The sequence below is a fragment of the Camelus dromedarius genome, chromosome 23 (assembly GCF_036321535.1).
Source record: "Camelus dromedarius isolate mCamDro1 chromosome 23, mCamDro1.pat, whole genome shotgun sequence".
Lineage (NCBI taxonomy): Eukaryota > Metazoa > Chordata > Mammalia > Artiodactyla > Camelidae > Camelus > Camelus dromedarius.
In genome coordinates this window covers 3,492,744-3,517,106 of record NC_087458.1, presented here as the reverse complement: position 1 = coordinate 3,517,106, position 24,363 = coordinate 3,492,744, and the positions used below count along the sequence as shown (strand labels likewise).

Genomic DNA, 24,363 nt, shown 5'->3' with positions numbered 1-24,363 from the left:
TAATTTGTGCTTATTGACATATAATTTCCACATAAGAAATGTACAAATCTTAAGTATACAGCTTAATTTTACATACAAATACACCCATATCAAGATACAGAAATTTCTAGCACCTTGGAAGGCTCCCAGGGAAGTCAGTACTACCCTGACACTGGTAATCATTACTGTACCCTCGAGCACCATAGATTAGTTTTGCCTGATTTTGAACTTCTTATAAATAGAACACATGAATTCATTTGTGTTTGTCTCTTCCTCAACATCGTGAGATTTATCCATGTGTGTGGCAGTAATTTGTGCATTTTCCTTGTTGTGTAGTATTATAGTATATGAATATACTACATTCTTGTACATGCGTTTTGTTGGATGTAAACACTTATTTCTGTTTGGTGTATATCCAGGAGTGGAATTGCTAGGTCATAGGATAAACACAATGTTTATTTCTGAAATGACAAACTCATTCAAAGAATTTTTGAGATGACACAGCTTTATTGGTGCCAAGTCTATTGTAAATGTTTGAGATTTATGAACTCTTTTAATTCAGTGTGACAAGTCCATGAAGTAGCTACTGTTATTACTCTTGGTTTACGATGAGGAAGTAGAGACCCTAAGAGGTTAGGTAAGTTGCCCATGGTCACAGATGGTAAACAAACCCAGAGAATTTGGGCTCTTAACCACTGTTAAGCTGTTCTGCTTCCTAATCCAGCATTGGGGCATCTCAGGTTCCAGGTTCCATACTAGGTTCTTTACATTTATTCTCATGACTCTATTATGGTAGGGTATATTATTTTTATTTAATTAATGAGCTTCTATCATATCTTCCATCACTCTGGTTACTACAGTCTACTGTTTATAGTTGGCATTTGGTGAGTGGTTTGTTGACTAAAGAGAAACATTTTAGAAAAGAAGACACTAATTCTCTAAGAGTATAGTTTCACTTACTCATGCCAGAACATGTCATTACCCTATTAAGAGACAGGTAGAAGAAATCAAGGACTCCTGATTCAAAGGTGAAGAAGATATGGTCTCTCCCTTGAGGTGGTCACAGAAATGAATTGAGACCAAGGTCAAAACACAGGACAGATCGGTTAACTTCTGACACCAGGATGTGAACAAAGAGATGTGGTGCATTGAGGCTGTGTGTGTGTGGGAGTAGGGAGGGCCTCATGAAAGAGGAGGTGATATCTGGGTGGAAACTGGAAGGATGAGGATTTTGCAGGTCAAGAGGAGGCTGAAGCATCCTAGACAGAGGCAACTGTATGCGCAATGGCAGGGAGCTATAGAAAGGCCTTGCTCATCTCATGAATGGTGTGCAGCTCAGTATGGAGAGGACTGGGGATGGAGTTGGGGAGAGGCAGAAGAAAAAGGGAAGGGGGAAGAGTATGACTGGAACAGTAGAATGGATGTAGAATGCAAACTAAATGTTTGTTTCACTAGATTGCCTGGAAAGGAACTCAGTTACCTTTGGTTAAAAATCCCAGAGGTGTTAAGGAAGAAAAGCTGCAGCCCGTTTGTCTGCGATGGTATACTACTTTTCCAAATGGCCTGCTCTATTTTATTTTTTAATAGCTCTGGTAGGAATGCTGGAAAAGGAGCTCTGGGGAGCAATAGATAGTAATTGAGCCTGTAATTTGTAGGATATTGGCCTATCTGGACTTATCTAATAAGGTTTTACAGCTGGATAGACTCTTAAGTATTAAGTCAGATTTTGTCTCCTATTCTCTCCTTCTCTGTAACAGAGGGAGAAAGCAAGACTCAGCAAGTTAAGTGACTTCATGAAGCCCATAATGTAGTTAGTGGGACAGTGTGCACAAAGTGATCATGAACAGTCTTTGAGGCAGGCAGCCCTTGGTTCTAATCCTGTCTTTGTAAGTAGTGGTGTGACCTTCAGCAAGTGCTTTAACTCCAAAACCTCAGTTTCCTTATCTGTGAAACAATTACAGATGGCCTTCTGTATCCATGGGTTTCACATCCGAGGATTCAACCAACCGTGGATAGAAAATATTCAGAAAAATGATTCCAGAAAGTTCCAAAAAGCAAAGCTTGAATTTGCCCTGCACTGGCAACTATTTATATAGTATTTACATTGTATTTAGAACTATTTACATTGTATTAGGTATTGTAAGTTATCTAGAGATGATTTAAAGTATCTGAGAGGATGTGGGTAGGTTATATGCAAATACTATACCATTTTCTATAAGGGACTTGAACATCTTCAGATTATGGTATCCACTGTGGGTCCTGGAACCAGTCTCTGTTGGTACTGAGGGACAACTATGTGTCTTCTTCATCGATAGCCCCTAGCATAGAGCTTACCACATAACAAGTGTTCAGTATAATCTCTTTTCCCTTCACCCTTCCTAACAGAATAGGGTCACTGTTATAGACGTAAAAAAAGACATCAGAGGTCAAAAAGAGTGGGAGGTCAGCTGGCCCTTTAAGCAGGTCCTCGAAGAGTACTAGGGTTGTCACAGGTTCCCCACAATCTGTATTTTGTTCTATGCCCAGTAGGACTGAAAAGTTGACACTATCAGAACTTCCAGAGCCGACTGGGAAGAGACAGTAACAAAATACACAAGAGATTTATGAATAGCTCAGAATGCAAATTGACTTAACTTTTAGTGATAGATGTACCTTCCCATACTAGCTCTCCCATCTCATACTTTTTAACCTTGAAACAGAAATGGAAAGTTAATTGAACACAGAACCTGAGGTAGAGTTGGATAATCTTAAATATTTCACCCAGGCTATGAGAACAATCTGACCCTTTCACAACCAAGGAAACTTCTTTTAACAGTCCAAACCTTTGTGTGTAGCACATACTCTTAGTGATAGAGAAACAGCACAGTCTGTAATTGCCCCACTTAGACACTACATAGACTATGCCTATTAACATGTGCATCTTCTGAGATGTTAGTCAGTTGGGTTAGAATCATCTTCAGTTACATCCTATTATTGAGGAAACACTTCACTAGTTTTGATTAATTCAGTATTTCACAAACCAGCTCCTAGCATTCTCATCAGGGATAACTTCTAGAAAGAGCTGATACTGCTTCAACTTCCAGGCATTATCAGTACAGACCCCTCTGTATTAGTCTCTGTTAATAATCAGAAAGAGAGCATCAGGCACTACGCAACAGCACAAGCTGCTTCACCACGAAAAATCCACAAAGGAAAATCCCCAAACTGTATCCAACTTCTCCGTGCGCAGGCTTGGGTATTTATACCCAAGGGTAGGAGCTGATTGGTGGGTTCGTATGCAAATAGGGGATACTGAAAGTGACAAATGAGGGATGCTGAAAGTGAGAAGGGCGTGTCCAAAAGAGGGGCATGTAGGATGAACGCTCCCGCCAGTAGTTCTCACTCAGGTCCGGGGAGGATTTTACACAGGCAGAAGGTAGATGTTGTTGCTTGTTGTCAGCTCGGGCTTGTCCTGAAATGGCGCCGGATTGCCGAAATGAAGTTGGTCGTGTCTATCGGTCTCAATCATACGTATATCCACTGCCTGACGGGTAGCATGTACTCAATAAACGTCCGTTCAACAAAGGTGAGGATAAGTGAGGAACACCAGAAAAGTACTCAAGGAATAGAATTTAAGTCTGTTCTTTTCTCTATACTCAGGAAAGGGTGAAAATGGTGTGGGGATGTAGAACTCTCAGGGATGGGAAGCTAAGGAGATTTTACTTTCAGGAAAGATCTATGGAAGGTAGGCGGAGGATTATTACTCAAAGGGGTCTGCAGGGGCTGCTGAAGTCTGAGTGAGCGATGATCGCAGACAAGAGGATCGTGGAGGAAACGTGAAGATATGTTAAGAAGGTAATATTGGATATGCTGTTGAGACGCAGGGAAAAGTAGATTTCTGGCTTAGGTATCTGGAAGATTGTTGGTGCAATTCAGGGTAAGAGAGTAAAGAAAGGGTAGGGGTTGTTTGGATGAGTTCGCGGTTGGTTTGGTCGAGTTGTTGGGACAAGCAGGTTGAAGTATCCAGTAAGTAGATGGGTATAAGGGTCTGAGCTGGAATGAATCTGGATGTTAGTTGAAAGCATGGATGTGGGTAAGGCTTCCGGAAAAGTGAACAATGGAGGAATGTGGGGGAGGGGCCAGTAGGGAGGCACAACCCAGGTGGACACGCGGATTTAGGGACAGGCAGAGGAATAGGAGAATGAGGAAAGACGGAGGGCGACATTTTGAAAGCCAAGTTTCAAGGCAGTATCGGACGCCTCCTGGAGGTCAAAAGGAGAATGACAAGTCTAATCTAGCCCTGGGTCCAACTAGACCCCGAAGAGCGGAGGCGGGTGGGGATGGGGCAAAGCCACACCGCGGGCAACAACTACGTTGAAAGCCTATGGCCTTAGTAGTACTATACTCTTTAATGGAGTTTGGCTTTGAGGTAGACAGAAAGGGAAAGACTTGGAGGGTAATTTATGGCTCAAGGGGATAATCATTTTCAGAATCCGGTACCCTTGACTGGTAGTAACTCGTCTGCTGGAGGCTCTCCGCAGTCCTTTTGGGCCCTTCTTGGGATTTCCCTCGCTGTAAGCTGGTGGGTGGGTGGGTGGGTGGGGAACCTACCACCCTAAACTGGAAAAAAAAATTACCAATTAAAAAAAACAACAGAACAGCGTTTCGTTTGAAAACCTTCTCTTTAAAAATCCTGGCATGCAAATAAGGGGCTTTAATGTGGCTCCCAGCGATTGGTAGGCACTTAAAAAATCCGTCATTTCCTCGTAGTGTAAGATGCAAACGAAGAGTCTGCTTTCAGCTTTCCTATTGGTTGTTTGATCGGGCTCCGCTTTTAGCCAATCAAACGACTTCTCTTCACCCCTCCCGGTAGCTCTTATAAATTACATCAAACTCATTATCCTTTTCATATCCTTCTCCTTGAAAAGCCAGCTGTAACTGCATATTTACCCGTAATGTCAGGACGCGGAAAGCAGGGGGGCAAAGCTCGCGCCAAGGCCAAGTCGCGCTCATCCCGCGCTGGCCTTCAGTTCCCGGTGGGGAGAGTGCACCGCCTGCTGCGCAAAGGCAACTATGCCGAGCGGGTGGGGGCCGGCGCGCCTGTGTACCTGGCGGCCGTGCTCGAGTACCTGACCGCAGAAATTCTGGAGCTGGCGGGCAACGCAGCTCGAGACAACAAGAAGACGCGCATCATTCCTCGCCATTTGCAGCTAGCCGTAAGAAATGACGAAGAGCTCAACAAGTTACTTGGAGGTGTCACTATTGCCCAGGGCGGCGTCCTGCCCAATATCCAGGCAGTCTTGTTGCCCAAGAAAACGGAGAGTCACAAACCTGGCAAGAATAAGTAACTAGGGAGCTTGACACCACCCCTACTCACCCCAAAGGCTCTTTTAAGAGCCACTAAAGTATCAAGTAAAGGGCTGATCACGAAATAGCGCATTAGCTCTTTTTTTGAGAACTTGGGTGGCTCTAAAAAGAGCCTTTGGTCTTTGGTCTACTTTGTTAGGACTTATTTGCTTTTAGCTTTGTGGCTTTCAGTTTTCTTTGGTAACAAAACGGCCTGAATGTTGGGCAGAACGCCACCCTGGGCGATGGTGACTTTACCCAACAGCTTGTTCAGCTCCTCGTCATTGCGGATGGCCAGCTGTAGGTGACGAGGAATGATGCGCGTCTTCTTGTTGTCTCGCGCCGCGTTACCCGCCAGTTCCAGGATTTCCGCCGTCAGGTACTCCAGAACTGCCGCCATGTAGACTGGGGCGCCGGCCCCCACCCGCTCCGCGTAATTGCCTTTGCGCAGCAGGCGGTGCACTCGCCCCACCGGGAACTGCAAGCCCGCACGAGAGGAGCGGGACTTGGCCTTAGCGCGAGCCTTGCCTCCTTGTTTTCCACGACCTGACATGATTTTAAAACAAGGCTAAAAATCTCTAAAGCAGAGACTTTCGCAACAAACAGGGTTGAAAGATCAGCAATTGGAGAGCCTTTATAAGCTTTCCTAGGGGTGGGGTCAGGAACGAGTTTTTCATTGGTCCTAAATTGTCTCCAGAAACAGCCAATAAGGTCAGGAGTCGGTGTTGTTACGTAGCTATTACTGATAACGCAAGGTCTCTACAAGGCCCAATAGAAACGAAAGACTTTTGGAGCCTTAATTTGCATACGATGGTTATAAAAGGATCATGCCCGCCCATTCTCACACATCTTTTCTCTGCTAACCCGCCGTGTTTTCTACAATGCCGGAGCCGGCAAAATCCGCCCCCGCGCCCAAGAAGGGCTCGAAGAAAGCCGTCACTAAAGCCCAGAAGAAGGACGGCAAGAAGCGCAAGCGCAGTCGCAAGGAGAGCTACTCCATCTACGTGTACAAGGTGCTGAAACAGGTGCACCCAGACACTGGTATCTCGTCCAAGGCCATGGGCATCATGAACTCGTTCGTCAACGACATCTTCGAGCGCATCGCGGGCGAAGCGTCCCGCCTGGCGCACTACAACAAGCGCTCGACCATCACGTCCCGGGAGATCCAGACGGCCGTGCGCCTGCTGCTGCCCGGCGAGCTGGCCAAGCACGCCGTGTCCGAGGGCACCAAGGCCGTCACCAAGTACACCAGCTCCAAGTGAGCCCCTGCCAGGACGTGGCGCTCGCACGAGTCGCCGGGCCGCTTGCCTCCAAAGGCTCTTTTCAGAGCCACCCACCTAATCAGAAAAGAGCTTTGTTCACTTGTCTTCCCTCTCAATTCTTTCTCACAAAGTAAGTTACTCTAGTTGGCTAAAGGTCACGGAAGATGTATACGTAGCTTTTTAATCCCATCTGACGAGGTTTCTGGAGCGTGACTGGCTTTGCTTTTTAATCTAGGGCGCGTCTTAACCCCTCACTGTGCTGCTTAGCTTTCCTATGAGTCAGTTCTAAATTAGGATATCAAGACTGCTTGTCCCCACCCTCCGCTCCCGGACTTCTTGTCCTGGTGGCTCTGTTCGGTATGTTTCATCGGCGTTCTAAAACGAAGTGAGTGATTTCAACGAGGAAGGACCCCAAGACACAACTAAGCCCGGGTCCTGAGAACACTGCGTCACTGTCCTGAGGAATTCTCCGTAGTTCGACAGCTGCTTGGGTGCCGGATCACCAGTTCTACCCTGCGATGTGGCCTTCTGTGGATACCAGCCGTTCGGAGTACTTCGGGTGGAGCCCGCGCTGCATGGTTTCATCTTTCCCGTGATTGGACGACATGAATATTCAAAATCACGCGCGGCTCCAGAATGGATAGATTGTGGTTTCCGCCGCTCACTTTGGCGCTTTGAAGTCCCTATTATTTCTCGGTTTGTGGATCGTTTTTTGCATTTAATTCTTTTCTTGGAACGCTCCGGCCTCGGGTCACTGCAAGGCACTAGTCATTTTAGTCTGGGTTTAAAAATCCTCTGAGATCCTTTCAAGTCATCCACTCAGGAATTTGCGCCTCTCGTTCCTGCCTGTCCTGGCCCCTCACTGTGTTTTGTCTTCCTCCTGGCGGGTGTCAGAAATTGTCTCGTTCTTTTATTTTCTTTATCGTCTTTCTTCTCAAGTCCTTAACAGAAACTGCTGGTCTGGTTTTCCAATGTATCGTCAGCGCCAACCAGTACTTGGCACACAATGGACACTTGAATTAATTCATTGAATTTATTTTCCTGTCCCACCCCTTTCTTAATGGATGGGTGAGGTATACTTTAGATGTATGTGAAGACACGATGAAAATGGAAATGTTTTTGGAGCTCCTTCCCAAGTCTGTCCGTGGTCACCTCACCTCAGGTCAATAGCTTGGAGGAGGCCTGTTTTTTTGTTTTTGTTTTTTGGTTTTTTTTTGTTTGTGTTTTTTTGGTTTGTTTTTATTTTGTTTTGTTTTTTGCGCCAAAAAGGAAGGAGATGGCAATTTGAAGTCCTCCCTTTATGCTTCTCACTTTGGCCTAATCTCTCGGATTTTCATTAAATTCAGAACATTGGTCACTGGAAAGATCCTTTTCCTTTCTCCTTTTCTGACGCCCCTTCCCCATCCTGATACCTTGTTCCCCCACCTAGATGAGCTTTAATTTACACTCACCATATCTCACTTGCAGGGTGGAGGGTAAACTCAGTGGTAGAGTGCATGCACTAGGTCTTGGGTTCAACCCCCAGTATCCCCATTAAAAAATTAAGCAAATATAGATAACCTAATTACTCCCCCTCCACCAAAAAAACAAAACAAAACTAAAAAACAACGCTATCTCAGGAGACCCTGTAAGGTAAACTAGGTTAGTATCTCTTTAAAAACAAGATTGCAAGAAGTAAAGTTATTGGTCCACTGGTCGTGCAGGTAACATTGTTCACCTTTGTATCCTCAAATGTGAGGACAATTGCATTTTAGTTTTATTTCATGTAATTACAGAATGTTGAATCTTTCTGTCCAAGCCTTGATTTTGCTAATAAAGACACTGACAATCTAATCAGTTATTCAGTTCTGCTTTTGGTTAAGAGGTCCTGGAGTTGATTGCAGGGGTTTCATGAATCCAAATGGACTCCAGACATTATCAGAGACTGAATAAATCTATGTTTCCTACATGTGTGTTTTCAAATGTGTGTAGATGCTATTATTATTAATAAAGTTATCAGTTAATTTAAAAGTTTGGCTGGATTCTTCTGCAATATATTTTCTAAGTTAAATGAGTGGATACAACCACTACTGGATCTGTGGAAAAGCTGGGTGCCTCTGATTTGGAGGATGAATATTTATAAACCATTGGTGAAATATACTTCTACCTCAGAGGTGTAATGGGGCTGAAATAGTCTGTTATCGCCATACTGTCAATGCTTAGAATTGAAAAATACACGACCGCCAAAAAACCAAAAAAACCCAAACAAACAAAATGATCTCCAACAAGAAGCATTATAAACAAGTTAGAAGAAATAAAGTCCTTCAGAAAGTTTAGCTAACACTTGCAGAGTACCTAGAACCCAATGAAGTAGTCACTATTATCTCCCATTTTACAGATGAGGCAACTAAGACACAGAGAGGCTTCTCAGAAACTCTCCAGAGAATAAACTCTTAATTTAGGGCGAAAGGGACTTAAGAAAGTAAAATTCCTCTTCTCTCCCAAAACCTGGGCTTTAGGGGGAAAGATCTATACCTTAAAATTAAAATTAAAATTAAAATTAAAATAAATACCCCCTGTTTTATTCTCAGGATGCACCCTGGATGTAAGTCTACGGTGGTGGTGGTGGCTGAAAGCCTTGAGGGAGGGGTTGGGGGTGCTCTCATTCTCCATCCCAGAGGATGTAGCTCCACTCCGTTTAGTTTGTCCCAGAGTCGTAAGGTTCCCCAGTGGAAATACCTTTACAAATGTGAGAGACTTCTGGTTATGGGTTGTGGGCTCCTCCTGGGCATGATGTTTGCTAGGAAGTAAGTTACAGAGTGAGGAAGGAAGAAGTGTTAGAATTTGGAATTTTAACTCTTTCTTTCAAGCCAGGGCTATAATCTTCCACCTCAAAGGATACGTCTCAATTAATTTCTCTACCATCCTCACCTCTGCTTAAAAAAAAAAAAAAACAAGCAAAAGAACAAAACTTTACTGAGGTATAATTAGCATACAATAAAATGTACATGTTTAAAGTACAATTTGCTAAATGTAGACAGACATATAGACCTATGAAAACATTACTTCAATCAAAATAACGATCCTATCCATCATATCCACCCCCGCCAGACTTTCCTAGTGCCCCTTTATAATTCTTCCCTCCTGCCCCCTTTACCAGTGTCCTCCTCTGCCCCCAGACTTTTCCTCCATCAACCACTTGCCTTACGTCATTATAGATTTTATAAATAATTGTTAAGTATCTATTAGCATTAGTAAGTTCCATAAGAAAGGCTCTCTAGGTCCACTCTGACTCCTAAGCATTGTTAGGTATGATCTAATTAATTCATCTTTCATTCAATGATTTATTGAATATCTATTAGATATCAGGAAATCTGCTAGGCAGTGAGGATATAAGGTAAAACAGAATAGAGTAGCTTCTGCCTTCCTAGATTTTTGGTGGTTAGAAGGAAAGACAGATATTAAACCAGTGACTATAATAAAATGTGACAAGGGTTAAGATGGAGAAGTACAGATCCAGAGAGTGTAATGGAAGAAGGCCTCACTTAAGGGGTTAAGGAAGGCCTCTCTGAGGAAGGACTTTCAGGATGACACCGGAAGAGCTCGGAAGGTGGAGTGTTCCAGGCAGAGGGTGGCATGGCAGAGGCCTGGAGGAGAGTGGAGGACAGCAAATGTGGGGAGACAGGAGGCACTACAAGAAGTCAAGTGTGGGTAGTGTTTAGATGGCAAGGAGGTAAAGTGCAAAATCTGGAGGTCACACAAGGAGGCAGAGCCAGACCCTGCAGGATTAGACCAGGTATATGGAAACGGACTTTAAAGAACCTGATTAGTTTCTAGGCTGACATAACTATGGAAACAGAAAGGAGCTGAATGGCACTGGAAACAGAAAACTCAGTCTCAGAGGCCAGATGGTCTGTGTCCATTCAAGCACCCTCGGCTGCAGATGCACCCTGACCCTCAAAGGAGTGTCCATTCACTTCAGTGGGGTTTCTTTTAATGTAGAAATGGCCCTTCGTGCTCGACTCCCACAAAATTCAACCTGCATCTCTCTTTGCTTTCCACATTGTGATGTGAACATGCACTTTGCTGATTGAAGTGCTGTGAATACCTTCAGGATGTGCAGACCCTAAATTTGATCTTCTGGCTCTCCCAGTGATACACATCCAGGTTTGCTGCAAGTCTCCATCAACACAAAAAATGCTGTTATAAACATCATTGTACATCTCCCTTATGGACCTATGTAAGAATATCTTTTGGATAAAAACTCAGGACCAGAACTCCGATTACTAGGGTCTATTTATTCTTTATTGAATGAAGGAGTACCAGGCTCCCCTCCAGAATGGTTGGCCCAAACTTCCAACACCAAGGCATCAGGGCTCCTAGAAGCCCACTTCCAGGCTAACACTTGGGTCAGCTGACTTTCTAAGATTTGCCAGACTGTCTGGTGTAGGGCAATATCATTGTTTTCACTTTCATTTCTTTGATTATTAATGAGTTCAAGCATCTCCACATGAGTGACTGCTTTTGTGTTTGCTCTCCTGTATATTGCTTACCCATCTCATTTTCCCCAACATTGTTTATGGAGTAAAACCTAGGCCCTCCTAGTTTGGCAGGCCCCTAAAACTGGTCCCCAATACTAACGGCTCACGTCTCATTACTGCCTTTGTCCATGCTATACGTGGCCCAACAACAATTCTTCTGTCTTTGTTTTCACTGTCCCCTCTGGATTATATCACCTTCTCCAAGCCCCCAGTCTAAACATGTCTCACAGCCTAAGCATTCTTGAGAACCCACCTCAAATATCACCTCCTGTAGGAAGGATTCCCTTATTTGTTAAGCTGGAAATGGGTTTTCATTCTCAGCTCCCACAGAGCTGAACCTGCATTTCTCTTTGCCATCTGTCACAAGAGGCCTTCTACTCTAGCTATTGATGTGGACATCACCTCCCCACAAAGACAGGCATTAGGTTGTGTATGCAAACAGAGATTCAGAAGGCATGTTCAGAGAAATAGTAAGACTTTAAAAGATAAGTAAGATGACTTTTACTTTACTCTTTGTAGTTTCCTCTAGCCAGTGTTTTTCTAACTACAGGTTGTAATTCATTAGTGGGGTATGAAATTGGTTTACTTGATAGAGAGCGCCCTTTTTTAAGAAGCAGAAGAGAAAATACCAGAGTGTATCACAAATAGCAAGTATCATTTTGTGAAATCTGTTGCAACTTGTATTCTTGTGTGATTGTGTCTAGGAGGCAATGTAAAATGTGTTTCTTACTGTGGGTTGAGGTCAGAAGTCTATTCTACTGTACTGAAAGGGTCACAGAACATGCCACCCCAAAATATGCCACTTTGGCATATTGGTAATTTTGAGAAGTAGGTACTTGAAAAACAGCAAATACAGGGACAGACTTTCTCTGAACTTCCCTTATCTGCCTAAGGACAGACTCTCCAAAAGGAACCCAATTGTCATAATGCCCTTCCTGGGGGGTGGGGTTCATTGAGCAGGGAAGACTGATTCTTATCACAGGAGAGGCGACTAGAAGTCAATATCACACCCAGACAAACTCTGTCACAAACTATCATACTTCACATCTGTTCTTCCAGGGCCCATTCATTTTCCTCCAAAGTCATTTACTCGCCCCTTAGAGGCCAATCCTCCCTCCTCTTTCCCTATTAAGATGGTATTTAAGTCTGAATCTAACTCACCTCAGGGAGTTACTTATTTTCCCAAGTATTTCCCATGTGTACATGTTAGTAAACTTCTGTTTTTTTTTTTTTCTTGTTAATCTCTCGTATTATGGGGGTCCCATCTAAGAACTCAAAAGGGCAGAGGGGAAATTATTTTTCCTTCCCTACAGGACACATACTGATATTATTTGTATCTATTGTGTGTATCCCTTTCCCCTGAAGCCTTGAATCTAAAAAAAAAAAAAAAAAAAAAAAGAAAGAAACACAGAATTTAGGCTCAGATTTCATCTTGGCCATGTTTTTGCTGGGTGACTCACATTCCCAGTCGTCTCTTCTTTACCAGAAATCTCCTTACCTGTAAAATAAAAAACCTTTTTCCTTTCCTGGGTTATTGTGGAATCAAATGAGAGGACATAGTGGATGGCTTTTGTGATTCATAAGACACCCAGGAACCCAAATATTCTTAATGTCTGGGCCACAATCTAGCAGAATCTCTACGTGCTAATCATCTAGAGATTAGATAATGTAACGTTTCCAATGTATTTTTCTTTCCACAACATGATTGTAATGTTCCTAAAGGAAAGATTTAGGACTTTCATCAATTAGTGTTTAACATGTTAATTACATTGACTGACAATTATTAATTTATTGCCATGTTGAGACTTTGCTCTAAGTAATTTGCATGGACTGTATTTATCTCCTTTTATCCCTATGGTAATTCTCTGGGGTGTTTACATTTATTGTCACCATTTTACAGATATTGAAATAGACATTCAGCCCCTATTCTAGCTCCATGCCTTTTCTATTCCACCTTTTCCCAGACAAGTGAATCCGGGGAACAGACAGTTCAGGCTTTCTCATAGTTACCAGAGGCATCTAGCCAAGGGACAGAGACATCTCCCTGTACTGCCCCTGAAGCCTAGACTTTCCCAAGAGGAGACGCAGCTTCCCCTCCAGCCTCCACACTCATGGACATGGGGATCACCGGGAAAAAGGCAAAGCTGTCGATCTTAGTTTTCTACTCAGGTGTAAGCAACTCTATTGAGGGCCTTTCGAGATAGAGACTTCATAGTCCCCTAGAAAGGGAAAACCAGTCTTCCAGAGGGCCCTGAGGCGAAGGGCCCAGCATCTATAGTGGGTTGAACAGGGTCCTCCCCAAATTCATGTCCACCCAGAAGCTCAGAATGTGACTTTATTTGGAAATACGGTCTTTGCAGATGTAACTAAGTGTCTTCAGATGAAATCATCCTGCATTGAGGGTGGGATAAGAGCAAGGAGAGGGTGATTTGGATAGAGACACAAGGAGGAAGGCCATATGAAGACAAAGGTAGAAATTGGAATTATGCTGCCAGAAGCCAAGAAACGCCAGGAGTCACTGGAAGCTGAGAGGCAAGGAAGGATTCTTCCCTTCTTCCCTACCAGCCCCTTCCTATCAATAAAAGACCCTGTACGGCCACCCACGTTGTACAGTCACCTCTCATCTTTGTGGCAAGACGTTGCCTATGACGGTGTAACGTAATAAACTACTTTCCTATTCTGATTCTTTGTCTTTGGTTAAAAAAAAAAGACTAGGAAAATCGTTCAGGCCTGCAGAGGACTTTTGAGAGAGAGTGTAAGCAAGGTGATGAGTGGCATCTGCTAAATTTCCCGCTGAGAAGCCCGAACATTACCAACAACCAATTAGCAGCTAGGGCGCTGGAATCTCGCACTTTACTGGGCAGAAACTAGGACAGCCAGAGGGGGCGACCTCCCTCCCAAGCCGGAGGGCCCCGCAGGGTGGGGCCCTTTCTCGCGTGGGTGAGGAGGTAGCGGGCTCTCACCCATCCCCTGCTCTCAGCTGCCTAATCTAAAAGGCCAGCCCCTACGCGCTCTGGCCCGCGAATCCCGAGCGTCCCCTAGTGACTCTCCGTGGTCTCAGCGTGTCACTCCCCCCTCCCCCCTCCCCCCCACCTCCCAGCGCGATTACAGCTCTGGGCCACCTTCGAGTGCGGAGACGCCCCGGAAAAGCCCGACCAAAGTGCGCAAAGCCCGCTCTTCCAGGATGGCCCGCGGCCGCCTCCAAGAAGCGAAGAGTGGGTGCCCTGGCCGCGCCCAAGAAAGCAGCGGCGACCTCGCCCGCCCAGATAAGGCGGCTAGCAGGCAGGGACTAGGCTCGATACCTGGCCCCTAGCCTACTTGCTGCACACCCAATTCTTTGCCCACTCTAGCGCCCTCTCCTCCCGGATTATAAGGTCTGCCGGAAGAACACTGACGAGTGGCACAGCTTCTTCCAAGTGCAGTTGTGAGTGGCTCTGAAAAGAGCCTTTGGATGTGATGGAACCTTGAGCCGAGCGCGCGCTTCTTAGGCCCGCTCCCCGCGGATGCGGCGGGCCAGCTGGATGTCTTTGGGCATGATGGTCACGCGCTTGGCGTGGATGGCGCACAGGTTCGTGTCTTCAAACAGCCCCACCAGGTAGGCCTCGCTCGCCTCCTGCAGCGCCATCACCGCCGAGCTCTGGAAGCGCAGGTCCGTCTTGAAGTCCTGCGCGATCTCGCGCACCAGCCGCTGGAACGGCAGCTTGCGGATCAGCAGCTCGGTCGACTTCTGGTAGCGCCGGATCTCCCGCAGGGCCACGGTGCCCGGTCGGTAGCGGTGCGGCTTCTTCACGCCGCCCGTGGCCGGCGCGCTCTTGCGGGCCGCCTTAGTGGCCAGCTGCTTCCGCGGGGCCTTGCCACCGGTCGACTTGCGGGCGGTCTGCTTTGTACGGGCCATAGCGAGCCAAAACACAAGATTACCAGCACAGCGCTACGCAGGGAGAGTAAGCGGGTCCCGGGCTGCGGCAGCACTCTTTATAGGCACTGTCTTTTACCCCCCCATTGGGCGGGACCAGAATTGAAAAGTCCCGCGCTGGCTGCCCATTGGCTGTGACGCCACCCACCTTCGAGCCACTCATTGGCTTGGGCAGAACCCTCCCTACCCTCGACCGCCCCTCCCCCTTCTACTTTCCAGTTTGCCAACAGTCTTCCGTGCCTTGTCTTTCTTCCGGCCGGAGAGTCGTCTTTGAGAGCAGCTAGGTCAGAGTGTTCCTCAGCCCTTCTCTCCCTAGAACACACTACCCGCGATACCCTCTTCCTTTCCGCGCTTTCTGGCTCCCGAACTGAACCGCAATCTCCCGTTTGTTCCCCCGCCCCGTGAACACCTGTTACCTTCTCTGAGCCCTCTAGTTGGTCTAACGGGTCGTTTTTTCCCTGCCTTTCCAGCGGAAAGTTACCTGCGCCCCGCCCCCACTCCGGGCGCAAGGCTCCGCCTGTGAAAGCCTAGAGTGGGGACCTGTATCTGCGTCGGGGAGGCACGTCTCTGACCAACCTCCCGCCTCCCCAAGACAGTAGGCTCACTTAAGCCAAAGCCCAGGTGTGCCACACCCCCGAAACTGCCCGCTCCCCTAACCGGCAGGGGTGTTCAGGGTGGGCTGTACGCGTGCGGGAACGTCCCCCTACTATGAGACCTCAAGTGTTGGTCAAGGGCCTCGGGAACAGCTACAAGTGCGCCCTGGGCACCTGACTCCCAGTTAAGAGAGCGGAGGCGAGGGGTGGGGAAGAGGAGTAGAAATCTGACAGGATACTTGAACCGAGCCCACCGTAGTGCCCCAAACTTTCTACCTCCACGTGCGTTAAGCCTTAGGCCTTAACGACTCCTCCACTCCCCGCCCCAGCAAGATACGGGGATAGTTTAAGCACTCGAACTCGACAGGCGAGGAACGGTTGGGAGGAACAGGCAAGTAGTACTCCCTCCCCCCCGCCAGTCTTCCTATCCCTGGGCTCCGCATTTACCACTGGAGCAGGGTGGAACTGAAAACATTTGTTATGGCTACTGCAACAACTCTTTATTTGAGAGAGTGAGTGGCTCTGAAAAGAGCCTTTGATTTCGCGGGTGCCCCTTCGAGACGAGGACTGCAGGGGGCTTCTTGCCGGCCTTACTTCCCCTTGGCTTTGTGGTGGCTCTCAGTCTTCTTGGGAAGCAACACGGCCTGGATGTTTGGCAGGACACCACCCTGGGCGATGGTGACTTTGCCCAGCAGCTTGTTCAGCTCCTCGTCGTTGCGGATAGCCAGCTGCAAATGGCGAGGGATGATGCGCGTCTTCTTGTTGTCTCGCGCCGCGTTGCCCGCCAGCTCCAGAATTTCAGCCGTCAGGTACTCGAGAACCGCCGCCATGTAGACTGGGGCGCCAGCTCCCACTCGCTCGGCGTAGTTGCCTTTCCGCAGCAGGCGGTGCACTCGCCCCACCGGAAACTGCAGACCAGCGCGGGACGAGCGAGACTTGGCCTTAGCGCGGGCCTTGCCTCCTTGCTTGCCACGACCAGACATGACAGCAGTAGTTTCTGTGAAGTAGCTCTCACTTGACAACCGGGAATAGTCGCCCTGAATGCAACCCCGCTTCAACCTTTTATAGGCAGAACGGCGATTGTCTACGGAGCACTCTGATTGGCTGCCGCACAGCTTTTACCTGGTAACCAATAGGATAGCTCAACCAGAATCCACTCATTTACATAACCTCGTCGCCCTCGCAGGAGCGCCACTGAAAACTCGCCAATCGCAACGCGGCGTAGTCAGAACCCTAATTTGCGTACCGCCTGTGTAAGTACCGAGTCGCTTCCGGTAGCCTCTGTGCTGCCGTTGGGTTTGCGTTCCTGGTTGTTCCCCGTTGTCCCTGCAGCTTGTGCTCGCCGTTATGCCTGAGCCGGCAAAGTCTGCTCCGGCGCCCAAGAAGGGCTCGAAGAAAGCCGTCACCAAAGCTCAGAAGAAGGACGGTAAGAAGCGCAAGCGCAGCCGCAAGGAGAGCTACTCCATCTACGTGTACAAGGTGCTGAAGCAGGTGCACCCGGACACCGGCATCTCGTCCAAGGCCATGGGCATCATGAACTCGTTCGTCAACGACATCTTCGAGCGCATCGCGGGCGAAGCGTCCCGCCTGGCGCACTACAACAAGCGCTCGACCATCACGTCCCGGGAGATCCAGACGGCCGTGCGCCTGCTGCTGCCCGGCGAGCTGGCCAAGCACGCCGTGTCCGAGGGCACCAAGGCCGTCACCAAGTACACCAGCTCCAAGTGAGCCCCTGCCAGGACGTGGCGCTCGCACGAGTCGCCGGGCCGCTTGCCGCCAAAGGCTCTTTTCAGAGCCACCCACCTTCTCAGTCGAAGAAGCTGTCATCTTTCTAAATTCATTTTCATTTTCTGTTAACTGGTTCTTCCTGTACCACCTATTCGTTTACCTAGTGGAAAGCTGCGTTTATTTTACGAGGCAAGTAAAGAACTCAAGGTAGGACAAGACTTGTTGTAGATTGGTCGACAGCTAGTTAGTGTGTGTTCATTCACATACAAATAATTGGCCTCTTCACAGTGAAAAGGTTAGCAAGGGTGGTGATCAATGTAAATCTGTTCAGGGGGATAGGGGGCGGGTAGTTAAGCAGTGGTTACTCTATAGCAGTTAGATTGGGTCAATATTTTGTAAATGCATTTTTCTTGAGCCCAGAAAACCAAACGTAATGTTACTGTAAAAATGCAAAGCAATACTTTGAGACCACGCCCGAGCACCTATAGTGTCCTGTTTTGTTTCTATAGTGAATCCCTTTGCAGTGCACAGTCTGGGTGGCTGCAGTGGCTGATGCCTTGATTGTCACAACATCCTTTGTTTACTGATATGGCAGGCCACGTTTTCTGACCATATGTAATTGAAGTAATTTTAGTCTACACACTCCTTGTCTCTTTCCTGTTCTTTTCAGAGCCACCCATCTTGTCAGTCAAAGAAGCTGTCATCTTTCTAAATTCATTTGCAGATGCGTATACTGAAGCAATATACCTTGCTCAAATTCAAGACATTAAACAACACCATCAGAGTAAGATAATACAAAGGCCATTGTTATGTAAACATTTTTCCCAGGTCTTGATATCTACACAATTCCCTGAAGTTGTACTTTTGCTATTTTATAATCTGGGTAAGGAAGGAAGGATTTATAGATGTTCAGGAATTTCAAGAACTTGGGCCTGCTAACCGTAAAATGTCCTCCAGAGACTTTATCCAGCAGCTTTCATTGTTTTTTTTTAAAAATTTTTTAATTGAAGTATGGTTGATTTACAGTGTTAGTTTCATGTGCACAGCAAATTGATTCAAATATATATATATATATATATATATATTTAGATTCTTTTCCATTATAGTTTATTATAAAATATTGAATATAGTCACCTGGACTATACAGTAGGTCTTTGCTATTTATTTTACGTATAGTAGTACGTATATATTGATCCCAAACTCCTAATTTATCACTCCACTCCTTTCCCCTTTGGTAAGCATAGTTTGTTTTCTGTCTGTGAGTCTTTTTCTAGTTTGTAAATACAGCAGCTTTTATTAAAACTATTTACCCTTAAAAATATTTGTCCCTCCCTGGAACAATTCATTCTTTCTCTCTGAAAAAGAGGAAGTAAAAATTAGATAATAATAAAGGCCCTCTGTGTTTTTGAGACAAGAAAGTTTAAAAAGCAGATTTCCTGAAACAGTTCAAAGGCTGTTTGATCAATTTATCTATCTATCCCTAATGCCCCATATACTTCCACTGAATCCAAATCACTGGGGCACTGAGGGTGAGAGTCAAGGATAAATAGTCTATAAAACACACCGGGTGATTCAAATTTTGGTAACTACTGACATATTGGTTATGTAGTTCCCATAGTCCTTGGTCAGAACCTGTTCTGTTTGGTGTGACCACCCCAGATATTAGGTGTGAAAGCAAAACTGACACCCTGTTTAGGTTCTGTTAGGAATATTTGTGCATATTGCTTCTCACAATAAGGGAGAGGGAAAATAATTACACTTAAATAACACATGCTGGAAATACAGCAGTAAACAGAATAGAAAATGTCCCTGTCCACTTAAAGCTACATTTTAGTTGATGGATTCTGAAAATAAGAAAAATGTATAATAGTATAGTATTCAGAAGGTGATATGTGCTATTGTGTAAAGTAGAATATGGAGTGGAGTGTGGATGACAGGTCTAATCAGTTAATATGTGAAAAGAGGCCTGAATGAAGTAAGAAAGTGAGCCTTAGAATATCTTGGAGAAGAGTATTCTAAGAACAAAAAACAGCAAGTGCAAAGGCCCTGAGGCAGGCACAGGTTTGGGGAGTGCAAGCAATAAGCAAGGCCATTGTGGCTGAAGCACTGCAAGCAAAGGAAAGATCTGAAGGGAGATGCAATCAGAAAGGTAGTGGAGAGTCAGATCATGTAGGCTATTGAGGGGCCTCACAGGCCAATTTGAAATTTTTGTCTTTCATTCTAAATAATTTGCAGTGCCTTTGGAGAGTCTGATCAGAGTAATGACATTATTTTACTTATGTTAAAGCTCATCCAGGATACTATGCTGAAAAATAGACTGTAGGAGAGCAAGAGTAGAGGCAGGGAGAATATCAAAGAGGCTACAGTAACAGCTCAGGAGACAGATGGATGGTAGCAGTGGAGATGGTGAGAAGTAATCAAAATATTTTAAATGAAATTGATGAATTGAATGTAGGTTATGACGGAGAGGAATCAAGGATTAATTGTAGGTTCTTAGACTGAGCACTTGGAAAGAGCTGCAATTTACTGATATGAGGGGCAGTTAGGTTTGTGGGGGGAAAGCCTAGAGTACTATCTTAGACAAAATTTTGAGACTCCTGGTAGCTATCCAAGTAGAAATATCGAATAGGAACTATCAAATTCCCCATGTTGGGAACACGCAATATGAGAATCCGGAGTTCAGGGAGGAGACAGAAGTTAGATTCTAACACCTTGATTCTTGCTCTTTTGTAGGTGGTCTATCCTTTCTTTATGGAAGCTTTTAGAATAACTGTAACATATCTAGATAAGGCTTTTTTCCATATCTAGCCTTGGCCTCAGTATTTGATTAAAATCCCCTATCTAACTTCAGTTTCAAAGTCCAACTTCAGAAGGCAGAACAACCAATTGTCTAAATCAATGTTAATTGCATATCCCTGGACTAGTGCAATCACACAAGTCACCGTTACCTCTAAGTATAGCAAAGTGTGATGAACAAAGGATATCATTCAGAGTTCTAGTTAACATATAGATGATCACTCAAACATACATAAAAGCCTTTTAAACATAATGGAGTGAAAAATCTTTTATGTTCATATGTTGAAATTCAATCAGTTAACATTACTTTAAAAATAAAATGGAACAATAATGTCTTTAAAACTGGTTTGTTTTTTTTTTTTACTAGTTTTTAAAGTCTGATTACAAGTTTTTAAATATTTTTCAATTTTTTGTTTTGGAAAATTTGAACCTATAGAAGAATTGAAAAAATAGTACAATGATCATAATAGGTGGTATTCATCTAGATTCACCAATTACTATTTGCTGCATTTGCTTTATCTTTTTCTTTTTACACACACACACTTATTTTCTGAGCCATTTCCCTAAGTACTTCAGCATGTCTTTCTTACAAATAAGGACATTCTCCTATACAACTACAATACCATTATTACATCCAACACATTTAATATTGATTTAATAATATTAACAAATGTACGATCCATATTCAAATCTTAAATTGTCAAAAAAAATCCTATAAAGGTGTATAATTTCCTGTGGCTTCTGTAACAAATTACTATAAATGTGGTGGCTTGAAACACATTTATTTTCTTACAGATCCAAAGATCAGAAGCACAAAAATCAGTTTCACCAGGTAGATCTCAAGATTGTGCTCTCCCCCAAGGTTATAGGAAAGAATCCTCTTCCATGAATTTTCCAGGTTCTAGAGGGGCATTCCTTGGGTCATAGTCCGTTCTTGCATCATCAAAGCCAGTATCATACCATCTTCAAATCTCTCTCTGCTTCCATCTCTTTCTCCCTTGACTTTTTGCCTTTCATAATAAACCTGGTGATTGCATTTGGGTCCACTCAAATAATCCAGGGTAATCTCCATATATTGAAATCACATCACGAAAATCCCCCTTGGCATTTAAGGTAATATTCACAGATTCTAGGGATTGAAATGTGGACATATTTGGGAGCCATACTCAGCTTACCACAGCTGTTGACTACAATTATGGGTTGAATTGTGTCCCCCCCAAAAGATATGAAGTCTACCTCCTCAGTGCCTTAGAATGTGGCCTTATTTGGAAATAGGGTCTTTGCAGATGTAATCAAGTTAAAATGAGGTCATTAGGGTGGGCTCTAATCCAATAATGACAGATTTCCTTTATAATAAGATGTAGAAAATGCACAGGAAGAAAACTGAAGCAGATATCAGATTTATACTGTCATAAATCAAAAAATACCTGGGGCTACCAGAAGCTGAAAGACAAGGAAGGATCCTAGCTGAGAGCCTCTGGAGGGACAGGGCCCTGCCAACACCTTGACTTCAGACTTCTAGCCTCCTAGAACTATGACAGAATAAATTTCTTTTAAGCCACTCAGTCTGTAGGGCTTTGTTACGGCAGCCCTAAGAAACTATTGCAACTACTAAAAATTTTAATGATAGAATTACATTGTTCATTTTTTTTTCCTTTTCACCTCAGTCTCCATGACAATTTTTTGTATTTTATAAAGGAATGTGATTTTGTTTGTAGTATTTTTTTACCCGGTACTGATTAATGCTTGTCACGACGTCTATCTAAACATAATATTCAGAGCTAATGATCTGACATGCCCTGTGCTTTTAATCTGGCCACATAAAGGACAGGTGCCTAGGAAATCTACAGTCCACACATTGTTTTATAGTTGCATTGGGAATCAAGTTTTAGTGGATTTATCATATCAATTCTCTTCAAATCTTAAGTCTTTTGAACTTTTCATGACACACCCTGATACTACTAAAAGTAGTGACAATACATGCTTAGGATTCATAGTGTTGTTTTTCCCCCAGCGGATGTTAAATTCTAGTTTTACTTTTACTTATTTTTTTGATTTACAATGTTGTATTAGTTTCTGGTGTACAGCACAGTGATTCAGTTATACATACATATTCTTTTTCATTACAGATTACTACAAGCCATTGAATATAGCTTCCTTTGTTGCCTATTCTGTACATAGTAGTTTGGATCTGCAGATGCCAAACTCCCAGTTTATCCCTCCTCCTTCCCCCCTCCTCCTACTTTCCCCTCCCTCCCCTTACACTTCCCTGTCCCCTTTCCTCCCTTCTCTCCCCTCCTCCCTCTTCCCTCCCTTCCCTCCCCTCTCCTCTTTCCCTTCCGGCAACCATTTTAAATTTTTTTAAAAAATTTCAGATTTTGAAATATTCCAGGCATTCCTTTTTTTAAAATTGAAATATCTTTGATTTACAATGTTGTTTCTGGTGTACAGCAGACATTCCTTCTTAATGGTAATATTAATCTCTGGTCCTAGTCAAATACTGATTTTAATACTTAGATATTTAGTCCAAATATGTAGTTAGAGCACCTCTCTCTCTCGTTATCTACCCTGTTTGGTCTCTTTGAGACTTTCCAAGATAAAAGGCTATCATTTTTTTTTTTTCTGGGAAATTATTTCTCAAATATTTCAAGATCCAAACTAGTTTAAATAAAAGTATGTTAGGCAAACTGACTTAACTGGATGTCTGAAAGTATAGCAGGGCTCTGAGGTTGGCTGAGTTCCATGAATGGCTCAGTCCTCAGATTCTTCCCCTTAGCAGTTGCCCTCATCAGTGTTGCTTATAATCATTCTTGCCTTCACACCCACATAACACTCCATCCTGCTGCTGCCTCTTGAAAGCAAAAGAAACTTTACCAAAAGATAAGAGCAATCTACAGTCTCCTTCTCAGTTCAATTTCTGAAATGTTTGTGCTAATTAGATTGGTCTAGATTTCTGAACTAATTGATGTGGGAAGGGGGTTGGAACTACATTTAAACCAATGAGGCCAACCCTAAGAACTGTGGATAAGACCTGTTTTCTGGGAAACACATGTGTCAGTGGTTCTCAAACTTTACTGCTCTTTAGAGTCACCTGAGTACCTTTTAAAAATTTCAAGCGAAGGCTGTATGCCAGATCACCTAAATCAGAATTTCTGGGGATGACACACAGGCATATTTTAAAAAGTTCTCCAGGTAGTTACAGTGGGCAGTCAAGTTTGAGAACTACCTAAGGGATTAGGTGGGTTCCTCAGTGAAAATCAGGATACAATTAGAGAAAGAGAAGAAAAATGCTACCTAGTCAATAGTATACATTAAGAGATATCAACTACTAAGTTAATACTTCATAACAAACACACAAGAAATCAAGTCTTAAAGAATGCTTTAAGGACACATAAGGAAAAATAAAGTCTAGAAGAATACTTACAGGTGATAGCCTTCATCCCCACTGCTGTGTTCAGAGTGTGGACAGAGTCACTTGCCATTTCAGTAAACAAAAGATGCTGTGGCCATCAGACAGCTGCTATCAGGAACCCCCCCACCCCCGCCCCCACCAGTGCACCCTGAGGGGACTCAGGGTGGAGAAAAACAAGATACTGGCTGTACATAGTTAAGGTGCATATCAAAGGAATGGTTTTAATAGCCCAGACTCTTGCACCTTCCCACACACAGAAAAGCACTAAAATTATTAACTTGAGATGCCTGTTTTTATGATTAGCAGTAATCTTTTGATGTTCGACTACATGTTTGGGGGGGTTTTTGTTTGTTTTAGCAAAAACTCCTACATATCCTGACTCCTTCCTTACCTCTCTGAGTCCCTCAGAACTGACAGACTGTGTCCCGGGATTAAGTCCCCAGTAAATCTGCCAAATAAAACAAAATTTTCAGCTTTCAGGTTGCGCTTTTTCTTCCCATTCAGTCAATAAGAGGTAGTCCTTAAAGGCAGGATTGTGTTCTCTTTGCTGAACCCTAGATGCATCTCTCAAATTGCCAACTCCATACATCCACTTGAATGTCAGAAAGCTTCTCAATCTTAAAGCAGAATTCTGGATCTCCCTTCACCGTCCCAATCCATACCTTCTTCCAGTGTTCAATCCTAAGTAAACCACTGTTTACCCAGTTACTCAAGACAAAAATGTAGTGGTTTTGCTTCTGCTCAAATCCTATCCCTCAGCAAGATCTGCCAGTTCTACCTCCAAAATACAATTCTAATGCCAACATTTCTCACTATCACCATACTATCACTGTAC

General features: G+C 44.4%; 6 protein-coding genes across 6 annotated transcripts; 3 read left to right on the top strand and 3 right to left on the bottom strand.

Moving 5' to 3' along the window:
- Nucleotides 1-4,791: 4,791 nt before the first annotated feature.
- LOC105103166 (histone H2A type 2-B) lies at nucleotides 4,792-5,383 on the top strand. The gene has a single exon (XM_064477697.1). It carries the CDS (start codon nucleotides 4,914-4,916, stop codon nucleotides 5,304-5,306), a length of 393 nt encoding a protein of 130 aa, XP_064333767.1. The 5' UTR covers nucleotides 4,792-4,913; the 3' UTR covers nucleotides 5,307-5,383.
- A 70-nt stretch (nucleotides 5,384-5,453) lies between these two features.
- On the bottom strand, nucleotides 5,454-5,896 carry LOC105103165 (histone H2A type 2-C). The gene has a single exon (XM_010996688.3). It carries the CDS (start codon nucleotides 5,855-5,857, stop codon nucleotides 5,468-5,470), a length of 390 nt encoding a protein of 129 aa, XP_010994990.1. The 5' UTR covers nucleotides 5,858-5,896; the 3' UTR covers nucleotides 5,454-5,467.
- Nucleotides 5,897-6,143: 247 nt separating this feature from the next.
- LOC105103164 (histone H2B type 2-E) lies at nucleotides 6,144-8,576 on the top strand. The gene has a single exon (XM_010996687.3). It carries the CDS (start codon nucleotides 6,186-6,188, stop codon nucleotides 6,564-6,566), a length of 381 nt encoding a protein of 126 aa, XP_010994989.1. The 5' UTR covers nucleotides 6,144-6,185; the 3' UTR covers nucleotides 6,567-8,576.
- A 5,906-nt stretch (nucleotides 8,577-14,482) lies between these two features.
- Nucleotides 14,483-15,056, bottom strand: LOC135318958 (histone H3). The gene has a single exon (XM_064477693.1). It carries the CDS (start codon nucleotides 14,979-14,981, stop codon nucleotides 14,571-14,573), a length of 411 nt encoding a protein of 136 aa, XP_064333763.1. The 5' UTR covers nucleotides 14,982-15,056; the 3' UTR covers nucleotides 14,483-14,570.
- A 1,010-nt stretch (nucleotides 15,057-16,066) lies between these two features.
- LOC105103162 (histone H2A type 2-A) lies at nucleotides 16,067-16,710 on the bottom strand. The gene has a single exon (XM_010996686.3). It carries the CDS (start codon nucleotides 16,573-16,575, stop codon nucleotides 16,183-16,185), a length of 393 nt encoding a protein of 130 aa, XP_010994988.1. The 5' UTR covers nucleotides 16,576-16,710; the 3' UTR covers nucleotides 16,067-16,182.
- A 76-nt stretch (nucleotides 16,711-16,786) lies between these two features.
- On the top strand, nucleotides 16,787-17,403 carry LOC105103163 (histone H2B type 2-E). The gene has a single exon (XM_031436524.2). It carries the CDS (start codon nucleotides 16,940-16,942, stop codon nucleotides 17,318-17,320), a length of 381 nt encoding a protein of 126 aa, XP_031292384.1. The 5' UTR covers nucleotides 16,787-16,939; the 3' UTR covers nucleotides 17,321-17,403.
- The last annotated feature ends 6,960 nt before the right edge of the window (nucleotides 17,404-24,363 follow it).